The sequence below is a fragment of the Micromesistius poutassou genome (assembly GCF_964030765.1).
Source record: "Micromesistius poutassou genome assembly, chromosome: 22".
Classification (NCBI taxonomy): Eukaryota; Metazoa; Chordata; class Actinopteri; order Gadiformes; family Gadidae; genus Micromesistius; species Micromesistius poutassou.
Genome location: NC_140292.1, coordinates 1,446,306 through 1,459,203, shown reverse-complemented (window position 1 = coordinate 1,459,203; position 12,898 = coordinate 1,446,306). Strand labels below are relative to the sequence as shown.

The following is a 12,898-nucleotide window of genomic DNA, read 5'->3' as shown; positions in this document are numbered from 1 at the left end:
GTATAAACGTTGGAAGCCATAAGCTTATACACTTTCTTGGTAAAGCTCAGGTGGAGCCGACTTTTAATTAGCTTGCTAGGTTTCTGTTTACAACAAGGCATTTAACCTTGTGTGAGTGTTTTTAATTAAAATTGTATCAAACAGGCTTACTAAGTCACTTTGTTTTTGGGACAGTCAATTTGACATTTACAACAAACTGTTTGTTTTAGTTTTCTACTAAATCCCATTCTTTGTTTTTAACCACATGAGCTAATGATGCTGAGTCGTTTGGCCATCGTCTTGACTTATCTAAAAGGTTATTACATAATCTGCTGATATGGCTAGACGGCCACGGAAATGAGCCCTAGAGTCGAATAATGTAGAGCAATATTTTCCCTTCCTGCACTTTGTCACCCAATGTCCGTAGAAGGAGTGAGTTGAATGATGTGTCTGATAAAATATGGAACAGTACACTTTACTCAGCAATTCTTCCTTTCGGCATTCTTTAACTGCCATTTCCTTCAGCATGTTCCGCGTTCCTGTCTCAAACCCTTTTAAAAGCCCGGAAACAATCCCACATACAAATATGTTCACAAATAGATTAAATAATAGTGGTTTTCTCAGCCTTTACCTGTATTGTAAAATTCCCACTCATGACTCACGGGAAAGCAGGGAAGGAAGCTTGCTGGGGGTAACATTGAATGTTAATTCCCCACTGGATTCATTGTTTAAAGGAAATGTTCAATGCAAGTTTCTTGGTAAGGAATTAAGAAATGAATGGCTAAGGCCATTTTCAGACAGTGGTTAGGGTTGTCTCATTAGTTTAGTGCCGAAAAGATTGACCAAAACAAAAGTCGAGCTGTGAGCAGCTAATTGTGTATCCTAGTTCCTTCTACTTTTAAATAATATTGCAACGCTTTCATTATTTTCTTCAGATGCCATTAATGAGCAGGTTTAAGGCTACATCGGGGCTCAAACCCAGAACCTTTCATCAACACCCAGCCTCTAACCACTTCTGCCTCCAGCCTCCCCATCCTTAGAGCATCCAGAGTCACATCAGTAGTCTCAGGGCCGGGAAACCTACTTAGGAGGAGCCAGTTCAAAATGAGGATAACACATATTGTTGCTGTGATTGGTTCGTGAGTATAGGGTCATGGTAGACTGGGTAGCACCGTCCATTCTGCCGGCAATTTGAGTCCGCCCTGCAGAAGGGTCCGGAGAAGAGCAATACATTTCTTTCTAGTTTCGATACGTTTTTGCGGGCGCCAATCACCAAGCTGGCTTTTCCCCCTGGCGCGCTATTGGCTGGTTTAACACAATGACGACAGGGAAGCGACGGCAACCAGCCAATTGCGTACAGAGTCAAGTTAACTCCGCCCGTTGATCACGCCTCCTGTGCGGATGAAAATGACAGCAGCCTCCCCAGAACAACGTGCAATCTACGATTGAGCTTGGTCTGGCAATAGCCAGGCTAGGGTCATGGTACTGAGTGACCGGCATCACATGAGAGAACCCACACCCTTGCAGGGCTTCAGGCCCTCCGACGGAGACCGCAGGGCCGGACTGGTGCTGGCAGAGAGGGCCGCTGGTCCTGCTGGCACTAATGGAACATCTATTAATAACCGGCTCAGATAAGTCCGTCTCCTGAGTGCTGTGCTCCATTCCGTGGACCGCCGTGAAAAGGAAAAAAAACAAGGGTTTACTTTTTCTTTTTTTTTCCAAGGTTGTCAGGGCAACCCCTCATCCATTTTTCAAAGTAAAAGTTGGGGCACGTCAAAAAAAGAGGGCTCTGGTCTACTTAGTTGTTCTATTTAGTTTGTTTGTAGAGACGGGCCCAGACACTCACTCTGTGTGTGTGTGTGTGTGTGTGTGTGTGTGTGTGTGTGTTGGTGCGCGGGGGGGGAACGCATTTTTGGAACGCATTTCTGGGCAGTTTTAAAGATTTAAGAGAAAGCTGTGCCCATGAACACTTTGGTTCTGAAGGCCCCCCACCAACCCCGGTACAGGGTGACCTTTGAACACGAAGGGGTCGGTAATGAAACGCTCCATTAGAGACCTGGTCTTGTTTTTATTTCCCTCCTTGACCTTGTGACCCCGGGCGTATGCCGGCAGATGGGATCTCTCGGGGCGTGTCAGTGCCGCTCTCCAGCAGTGATTCACTGTATCGATCGGCTGGCGGAAGCTTGTCAGGGCTTGTCAAGACTGAAACTGAGAAACTGAAAATTGATTTTTTAAGACGATTAAATGTATAACTCTCTTGAGATGAATTTGTTGTAAATATTCTATAGTTTTATTTCTTAAATCTTTTCATGCAAAGATGTGTGGAGAAATACTGTGCTGTGCTTCTGACTGAACTATACAAGATAAACAATGAATGATGCATGATTTACTTAGTCTTGATTTATAGATCATTACCTATACAATTGTAAAACGCAAAGTGCTTAACTGTCTCTAACCCTCCCTCCCTTTCTCTCTCTCGCTCTCTCTCTCTCTCTCTCTCTCTTTCTCTCTCTCTCCCACCCTCCTTCCCTTCCTCTCTGTGTCTACCTCTCTCTCTCCTTCCCTCTTATCACTCCTTCCCTCTCTCTCTTCCCTCTCTCTCTCTCCCTCTCCCTCTCTCTCTCGCTCTCTCTCTCCCACCCTCCTTCCCTTCCTCTCTGTGCCTACCCCTCTTATCTCTCTCTCTCTCTCTCTCTCTCTCTCTCTCTCTCTCTCTCTCTGTCTCTCTCCCAGGTGGCCATTAAGTCCATCAGGAAGGAGAAGATCAAGGATGAGCAGGACATGGTGCACATCCGGCGGGAGATCGAGATCATGTCCGCCCTGCGCCACCCCCACATTATCTCCATCTACGAAGGTGTGTGTGTGTGTGTGTGTGTGTGTGTGTGTGAAGGTGGACACTTCTCTGTGTGTGTGTGTGTGTGTGTGTGTGTGTAGGTGGACATGCCTGCCTGTGTGTGTGTATGTGTAGGTGGACACATGTGTGTGTGTGTGTGTGTGTGTGTGTGTGTGTGTGTGTGTGTGTGTGTGTGTGTGTGTGTGTGTGTGTTGGTGGACACGTCTGTGGGTGTGTGTGTGTGTGTGTGTGTGTGTGTGTGAAGATGGCAACCTGTGTGTGCGCTTGTGCATGTGTGTTTGTGAGGGATGCCAAAAAGTCAAAAAAACAAAAAATCCCACTGATTCAGCAAATATTATGTATAAACATTCAGGATTGTAAAGTTACTGGGTTCAATCCCCCAATGTCCACAGCCTTCCTGTTACGTATCCTTACGCACATTCTCTAACCCCTGACCTTTCCCCTTAATGACACGTATCCGAAACACACTCTGAGCTGCGCTGGATAAAAGTGTCCGATAAACATAGTGTTTTACAACCCTGGCAAAAAACGTCTCCCTCTCTCCTCCCCTCCCTCTCCCATCTCTGCGCCCCGCCAGTGTTCGAGAACAAGGACAAGATCGTGATCGTGATGGAGTACGCCAGCAAGGGCGAGCTGTACGACTACATCAGCGAGCGGCGTCGCCTCGGCGATCGGGAGACGCGGCACTTCTTCCGGCAGATCGTCTCAGCCGTCCACCACTGTCACAAGGTACCGCGGACACGCTAGTAGCACGGACACGCTAGTACCGCGGACACGCTAGTAGCACAGACACGCTAGTACCGCGGACACGCTAGTAGCATGGACACGCTAGTACCACGGACACGCTAGTACCGCGGACACGCTAGTACCGCGGACACGCTAGTACCGCGGACACGCTAGTACCACGGACACGCTAGTAACACGGACACGCTATGCTAGTAGGGCGCTGCTGCTAGCGTTAGCTGGCTATTCCCGAGTTACACGTGTTTTCGTTAAATTAAAGCTTCTTATTAGGTCTGGTTGAATGATTTAATCAGAATGTTTTGTGAAAATATATTATTTATTTTACATGATTTAAGTGTGTATTTAAAAAAATCTAAAAGGCGGGTACTATGCGCTTTAATTCAGGTGGTAAGTTTAATAACATTTTTCATTTTTATTTTTGAGTCCATATTTCTGTTGGTCCGTATTTCTGTTGGTTTATGTCGGTGGAAAGGGTCAACTTCTTAATCAAATGTCTAAATGAATGAACTGTAAACACACCCCCAAATCTGATTTGGGGGTGTGTCTGTTCTCTCAGGAGTCTCAAATCTGTCTCAAACGATGACCGTTTCCTCAGAACTACGCCCACACCTCCTATTTCCTCCGCATCTCAACTATGACCCATTCCTACGTCAGCTCAGCCTATTTAATCCTTAAATAGGCGTTTTTCTCCACCTGTTTCCTTTGCTCGCCCTGCATGAGGCAGTTCCTGAACCTACGTCCCTGTTCACTCTATCCTTTCCTCCTCCACCCCCCCCGCCTCCACCCCTTCCCTTTTCCTCCACCCCCTCTCCTAATCCTCCACCCCTCCTCCTCCTCCTCCTCCTCCTCCACCCCCTCCCCTTCTCCTCCATACCCTCCTCCTCCACCCCCTCCCCTCCTCCTCCTCCTCCCCCTCCTCCACCCCCTCCCCTTCTCCTCCATACCCTCCTCCTCCACCCCCTCCCCTCCTCCTCCTCCTCCCCCTCCTCCACCCCCTCCCCTTCTCCTCCATACCCTCCTCCTCCACCCCCTCCCCTCCTCCTCCTCCTCCCCCTCCTCCACCCCCTCCCCTTCTCCTCCATACCCTCCTCCTCCACCCCCTCCCCTCCTCCTCCTCCTCCTCCCCCTCCTCCACCCCCTCCCCTTCTCCTCCATACCCTCCTCCTCCACCCCCTCCCCTCCTCCTCCTCCTCCTCCTTCACCTCCTCCCCTCCTCCTCCTCCTTCACCTCCTCCTCCCCCTCCTCCACCTCCTCTACCACTTCTCTCCTTCCTGTAACTCGGACGCAGGAGAGAAACTGGCTTCCTCTCAGCTGGAAGGGGGAGGGACTTGTTGTGTGAGGCATATTCACTGTGACGCACGCACGCACGTGCACACACACACACACACACATACACATACACACACACACACACACACACACACACACACACAGTTCAAGGATGTCACCAGCAGCTGAGTGGCCTGGCCACTTCAGTCAATTAGAACTGTGTATGTGTGTGAGTTTGTGTGTCTGTGCATGTGTGTGTGTGTGTGTGTGTGTGTGTGTGTGTGTGTGCATGTGTGTGTGTGTGTGTGTGTGTGTGTGTGTGTGTGCGTGTGTGTGTGTGTGTGTGCGTGTGTGTTTGTCGTGTTCATATAAATAGACGAAACGTGCCCCATTTTGCCATCTGTCACCTTTACCTAAGCTGTGCCTAAAATAAATAAAATGTCCCATCATGCATTGCATGTGTGTGAGGCGCAATGTGGCGCTGTGGCCGCAAGCATTTTGTGACCTCGGTGCCGCTCTTAATGTGGAGCAGTGGTTTCACAGTGTTTCGCATGAGGTCACTTCCTCGCCTCGACACAAACCCCCGTTTGTTTATTGTTTGTTTATAGGTGAGCTTCTCTCTTTTAGTTCCCCCGGTGATGTCACCCCCGGTCAGTGGCACGAGAGGATGACGCCTGTTATGTTTTCCATTGTGTTTGTCGAATTTTTCAAAATAAAAGCGTTCGTGGTTTCTTGTCTTGTGTTGCAGAACGGCGTGGTGCACAGAGACCTGAAACTGGAGAACGTGCTTCTGGATGAGAACTGTAACATTAAGGTGAGCTGCTGCTGCTGCTGCAGTGAGATAATGTTTCCCGTGCCTTCACCCTGGAGCTACGAGGCTCTGATCAAAGAGGCTGTGGCCACACATGCACACATGTTGCACGTTGCACTTCTTTTCCTAGGTTGTTGTGAACTATTGAATTGGGAAAACGCAAATTTGTACGTAAATGAATGATGTCGTTATTTTTGGTTTTCTTTAAAAAAAACTGGAAAACTGGAAATAACATTATTTTTTTCCATGCAAAAAGTGATTGTGTTTGTCATCCTCAACATCATACCATCCACAGCACTGTTTTACTATGGCAGATACCATGCCTGTCGTCCCGTACAACCCTCACCCTCAGGTCACTCTGCATTCCTCCTCCCCCAGATCGCCGACTTTGGTCTGTCCAACCTGTACCACAAGGACAAGTTCCTCCAGACATTCTGCGGCAGCCCGCTCTACGCGTCCCCGGAGATCGTCAACGGCCGGCCCTACCACGGCCCGGAGGTACGATTCCGCGGCTCACTGTGCCCTTTAGCAAGGCGTTAGCAAGGCGCCTGTCTGTGGAGCTGCCGTTCAACCGGGACCCTCAAGCCAGTCAGTGAAGTCAAACAAGCGATATGTTCTCATCTCTGTGCTACGTCAGGTCACTCACATTTCTCAATCTGTGTTGGAAATTGGAAAAAAGGAATGAGTATGAGATGTGTCATCTCGTTTTCGAGGGGGGTGCTCGGCGACAATAATACGACATCAACACGTTGATGTTGTTTTTCAACAAAGTAATCCTCCCCTTTTCAGTCTTTAAACCTACTAGGTTTCATTGCTCGATTTCACAAAATAAAGTTTGATTTCATGAGTTCATGACTTCATTAGTAACTAGCTCAGTAACTTAAATACCAATGCATACAATCATAACTTTTAAAGAAAGTATATTGTGGCCATGTCATGTCCCCTGCTGTGCCACAGAGAGAGAACAGAGAGAGAGAGAGAGAGAGAGAGAGAGAGAGAGACACACACACACACACACACAAACACACAAACAAACACACAGCGAGGGTGAGACACACAGAGAGAGAGTGAGATACAGAGAGAGAGAGAGAGTGTGAGACACAGAGAGAAAGTGAGTGAGACAGAGAGAGAGAGACACACACACAGTGAGACAGAGAGAGAGAGACACACAGAGACAGAGAGAGAGAGTGAGACCAACAGAAAGCGAGAGAGAGAGACACCAAGAGAGAGAGAGAGAGACACACAGAGAGAAAGGGGGAGAGGGAGGAAGGAAGGAAGGAACTGGACCACTTCATCAGGGACTCTCCGCGACCCATAATTATCCTCAGTGAGATGAAGCACATGGCCTTATTGGAAGGCCTACATTCTCAGCCCGCGTACCGCCATGTTGTTTCCCACAGCGAGCCCCGATCTGAAATTAGAAGCAGGCTCTTGGATACAGATCAGACCCACAGTATCTGATGGATCAAATTGGGTTTCTGCGACCGAGAAACCATCGTAGGGGTCAAACCACCCAAGATTTATGTGTGTGTGTGTGTGTGTGTCTGTGTGTGTGCGTGTGGGGGGCAACTGTGTAGTGAGTGACTGTGTGCATGGGTGGGTAGACAGAATTGAACTTTAACATATTGTCCCAGCCGGTAGGAAGTCTACTCATTCGTGGGTCGGGCCACACACACACTCACACACACACACACACACACACACAACACACACACACACCAGCAACATGTAGACCTATGGATTCCTGAAACTTGGCCAATTGTGATCCACCATCACCTAGCCATCAGAACCTGTGAAACACTTGCATGGAAACACACACACACACACACACACAGACGCATGCACGCACACACACACACGCACATGCACACACACACACACACACACACACCGTTTCCCATGAAGTGCAACAAGGGAGTGGACTTCCCTCATTTTCTTTTCCTTTTGTTTCAAACCCGAGACACTGATTCTGCTGATAATAATTCAGTTAGACACACACACACACACACACACACACACACACACACACACACACACACACACTCACACACACTCACACAGGTTTTATAGCAGACTCAGCCAAGACAAACAAATAAGGCAGAATCTATGGGGTGGGGGAGCCGTCAGTGGGAAATGGCCTCAGATGGTCTGTAGATATGGTCTGAATAAAGATACTGAATACAGAATAAAGCCCAGTGAGTTCTAGTTAGGAGGGTTTTATGTGCTTATGATTAATAGAATGTAGATGTTTGATAGGATTCAGAGTAAAAGCAATGTAGACATTTTCTTCCACAGTTTGAAAGGTTAATTTAGAGTGTACTTTACTCCCCCTAGTGGTCAACAAATAAACGAATGCTGCTTTAATCTGCAAAGCCTCACATTGTATTTGCTGCGTGCCTGGTGTCTCCAGGTGGACAGCTGGGCCCTGGGGGTGCTCCTCTACACTCTGGTCTATGGAACCATGCCTTTTGACGGCGGGGACCACATCAAACTCATCCAGCAGATCAGCAACGGGGACTACAAGGAACCCACCCAGTCGTCAGGTAACGTCAGACCGTACCCATCCTCTTTAGTCTAATCCTCTTGGTACACATTCAGTAAGGAGGTCTAGTAAAGTGCCCATCTTCAAATCCCTACTAAAAACTCATCTATACTCTCTTGCATTTAACTTGTTTTATAATTAGTTTTATAACTAGATAGTTGAATTGTACAGCACTATGGTCAACTGTTGTTGTTTGAAGGGCTCTATAATGAACTTGGACTTCGTTAAAAGGAACGATTGCTAACTTCGAAAAGCAAGCTCTGAGCAACTTCACTTTGCCATTGGTTGCCATCGTGTTTCTAGTGTGCAGTGATTCGCTCCGACCGCTCCCTGAACTGTTGTCTCGCCGCGCAGACGCCCGCGGGCTGATCCGCTGGATGCTCATGGTGAACCCCGAGCGGCGGGCCACGGTGGAGGACATCGCCAACCACTGGTGGGTCAACTGGGGCTGGAAGAGCAGCGTGTGCGACTGCCAGGGCCCGCCCAGCCAGGGCTCCCCCATGCTGGCCCGCTTCATCGACTGGCAGAGCCGCGCGTCCAGCGCGGACCCCGTGCCCCCCTCCGGCTCCTCCGCCCCCTACGCCGGCCGCAGGCTCAAGAAGCCGACCAGGACGGAGACCACCGAGGGCGGGTCGCGCCACTCCGCCGCCGCCGCCGCCGCCGCGGGGGAGGACAAGCAGGCGCTGAAGAGACCCAAGAGCATCCTGAAGACCAGGGCGTCCGACCACCGCTCCCAGAGCCTGGGGGAGCTGGAGCTGAGGCGCACGCTGCACTTCACCGACGGGGATGCCCGCTTCCGGGGCGAGGTCGGCATGGACGGGGACGAGGACGACGACGACGAAGACGACGACGAGGACGACGACGAAGACCACGGCTGTCTGGGCGGCTCGCCGGCCAAGATGGTGCCCATGCTGCCGAAGAAAGGCATCCTGAAGAACAGCCAGCAGAACCACCTACTACTGCAGCAGCAGCAGCAGCAGCAGCAGCAGCAGCAGCAGCAGCAGCAGCAGCAGCAGCAGCGGGAGTCAGGCTACTACTCCTCCAGCGAGCGCAGCGACTCCTCCGAGCCGCAGGGGGGCGGCGGCGGCGGCGCCGTGGCCATGCCGCCGGCCGCCAGCTCGCCGTCGAAGCGGAGCGCGGGCAGGAAGGGCATCCTGAAGCGCAACGGCAAGTTCTCCTCCAACGCCCACAAGACCTGCTCCACCGCCTTCCGCTCCGAGGCGGCCGGCGGCCGGGCGGCGGGCGAGGCGGGGCTGTCCCGCAGCCAGAGCCGGCCGTCGGGCTTCATCTCCGAGGACATGCCCAGCCTCCCGGGGGCCTCCTTCGGGGGGCTGGACTGGCCCCCCGGGTCCCCGCGGCCCAGCATCCGGGGCTGCCTGTCGGCGGAGGACCTGCTGCAGCCGGCCGGGTTCCGGGGGCTCCAGGGGGGGGCCCGCCGCCGCCCCGGGGCCGTTCCACGGGGGGAAGGTGAGCCAGGGCACCCAGTCGCCGGGGTCCCCGGGGGAGAACGGGAGCTTCTCTCTGCTGGGGGACATGGACGACGTGACGCAGGTGTACCAGCAGGCCCTGGACATCAGCTGCACCATGAGGGAGACCTAGACCTCAGGGAGGGCGGGTGTGTGTGTGTGTGTGTGTGTGTGTGTGTGTGGATTGGACTGCCGTGCACAGACACACACAAACACACAAACACACACACAAAGAGACGCATAAAGAGCTATCTCTTAAAGGGAGTGCTGTCACAGAACCAAGCTCAACCAGTCACCAGTCACCATTGAAACCCCGTTTTACTGGTTTTGGCCTGTTTCAGAGTGAACTGCTACAAGTGTCACTATATACGTACACACACACACACACGATTTCAACCAAGCGATCTATGTCTTTACACTGGTAAAGAATCCTGACCCTGTTTTTGGACCACTCCAGTCTGACCTCTGAACTCTACATCCCACTCCAACCATTAAGGACAGATGTCATCTGAAGGCACTGAATTCAAAGTTACTGTCCCACCCATCAGTCACGTCTCCACAAGCCAGTTCTCACATCGCGGAGAATACCTGTAGAATTACTGCTAAGGCTTTACACGTGCACAGTATTTATTGATCTGTTTGGTTAGAAACCCCTTTCTCCGAACATATTTCCACATGGAATACTTATTGTTCGGGAAAGCGAGGCGCAGAGGAAATGTATTTGTTGAGTGAACTGCCAAACAGATCTAGAATGTGTCTCTATGCTCCACGTTACAGCATTTAATTTGTATCGATAAGAGAATCGTAGTGGCTCTGAAGTCTCTTTTAATGTATTTGTGCAGTTGGTTTGTTAAGAAAAAAACAACTGTACAAGGTTGGTTTTTTTCTAGGTCTGCTCACTTGAAGAAACTCATTGTCGGGATTTATCGGTGTACTTTTGATAGACGTGCGTAAGCAGAAAAGTTCTGCGGTTACATAAATGTTTTGTTTTGACTAAAGGAGCGGGAGTGTGGAAAGAGCCGCGTGTTGACTCAGTGTCAAGGTTAATCGTTTTTCGCGATCCGCGTTGATTAAAAGGAAATGCCCGTCCAGGGAACGCCGCGTCCAGCCCATTCCGTTCCAGACGGACTCTAACGCACGACCGCTGTTGGCTTAGTGCAAAGGTGGAACTCACAGGTTAAGAAAGTAAAGTCCCCTCCCCCCCTAAACCCAAGCCAAGAATGAGTGAAATCTGCTGGTGTTCAGTGCAGCAAAAAAAAAACATCAGAAATTCCCGAAAGTTCTAGAACCGATTAATTATATGCTTCTGGCGTTGACACAAAAAGGAAAGAAAAAAAAACAAATTTGTCAATCAACCAAACCTGGCCTGGTTGTACATGCGTCGTGGCTCTGTGAACCACTGGCTCTGTGCTAGCTGCTTCCTCCTCATGCAGCGTTACCGCCAGCTACCCCTTCATTAACACAGACTCCGGTGTTGACTCACACTCCCAAGTGGCCTGCATAGTTCCAGGAGCAGTAATGTGCCAATGGACCCCTCGGTATGTGTGCCTGGAAGCGGAACTCGACAGGAACACGGCCCTTTAACCTAGAAAGGACGGAAGACGCAGTCTCCCCAGTTCACTGCATGGACGTCCTTTGAACAGAAAAGCCTACTCTTTTCCGTAAATAATTCAAGTAGTAAATGTCATGTAGTGTAGCAAGTGACTGGGTCTTCGCATCAGGCATAGGGTAGGTTTGCTTTCAGAAATGATGGACAATTTGAGATATTTTGGTATTCTTTCGTATTTTGGATTTTTTTTAGGAAACAAACATCGAAAGGCCTTGAAAAAGAATGGGAGACAATTCAATGTTCTTTTTTTTTTTTTTCTAAATGTCAGTTTGTTCAATCTTAAACTTAAATGATTGGATTGTTTACCAGTCAGCCTAACTACATACCTGCGCGCATTCTGCCCTAGAGCAACGACCGGAGTCTTCCTCAGGGCTAGGCCGACCTATTGCTAAAGTTAGCTATTGCTAAGCTAGTCACGTGTTTTGGCGGGAGGCATGAAGGGAGGGAGGGAGGGAGGGAGGGGGGGTGGGGGGTATTTTTTCAGTTAGATACTTTCAAAATCTAGCGTACTCTTGCTGGTTACTCCTAATTGCCTAGCCTAGCTTTAACATATATCTGAATGTCGTGCAGCGAATGTCTGTCTGAGCTTTTTGACTAGATAGGACTCAGCCAGAGAGGCCATCAGCCTTGCGGGGGGGGGGGGGGGGGGAGACGTCTTTAGAAGCGTTGCTTAGCCACGTCCTTAGCGGCTTGATTAGAAGTGACATTCGCTCAGCCACATCAGCCTTTTCTTCTTTTGAATGTATAATTTATAATAACTACGAAGGGGCGGTTGAATGCCTCTTTTTAAGTCCAGCTCTTTTGCCTAAACGGATGAAACAGGGTATTTAGCGTTAACGTTTTGTTGAAATGTATCATAATTGTTTGAAAGCTTTATTTTGTTATGCTTTGTATGGTTTTGCACAATATGAAACACATCTTTTTTTATTTGCTTCAGCGTTTCAAGGTCTTCATCCAAATCTGTTTTCAACCAAAACACAATGTTTGTAATCCATCTGCATTTGTTTTTTGCTCCCAGTATTTTATAGGAAAAACATCTTTGAAACAACAGCTCAGAAAACAACAATATTTTCTTGAAAGCCTCTTACAAAATCAATCCTAATAAATAATTTATTTGAAATCAATGTTGTGGTGGTGGTTTGAATCTAAACTCAAGAAGAGAGAGACAGAGAGAGAGAGAGAGAAGAGAGAGAGAGAGAGAGAGAGAGAGAGAGAGAAGGAGAGAGACAGACAAAAGACAGACAGAGAGAGACAGAGGAAGCGAGAGACAGAGAGAGAGAGAGAGACAGAGGGAGAGAGAGAGAACATTGAGAAAGCCATTAGGGCAAGAAAACTGGACGGGAGCCATCTTTAGCTCCAACGTTTATTTCTTGGTTTATTTAGTGTTCAGTCATTTGGCAGAGGCTCTAATCCAAATCGACTCGCAGTGAAGTCAGATACAGGTCATTAAGGAGCAGATAAGGTGGCAAACATCTTGATCAAGGACGCCTGCTAGTGTCTTTGGGCTGGGAGTCCAACTCCCTAAAGATCAGACTACACTGCATCCATGGAGAGACGAATACCTCTCAGTTGGGTCGGTGGGGGGGGTTCATAAATATTTGGCCTGTTAAGCCCTTTGAGACT

General features: G+C 49.4%; 1 protein-coding gene across 1 annotated transcript in view; it reads left to right on the top strand.

The window, feature by feature from the left end:
* The window catches only part of LOC311367798 (NUAK family SNF1-like kinase 1), a gene marked incomplete at both ends in the record, with an annotated part of 12,153 nt that extends 2,354 nt beyond the window's left edge, over positions 1–9,799 (top strand). The window contains 7 exon segments of the mRNA XM_084486624.1: positions 2,713–2,833; positions 3,411–3,562; positions 5,596–5,661; positions 6,037–6,156; positions 8,069–8,201; positions 8,555–9,636; positions 9,638–9,799. Coding sequence (XP_084342750.1) covers positions 2,713–2,833; positions 3,411–3,562; positions 5,596–5,661; positions 6,037–6,156; positions 8,069–8,201; positions 8,555–9,636; positions 9,638–9,799 — 1,836 coding nt within the window.
* Positions 9,800–12,898: the final 3,099 nt, after the last annotated feature.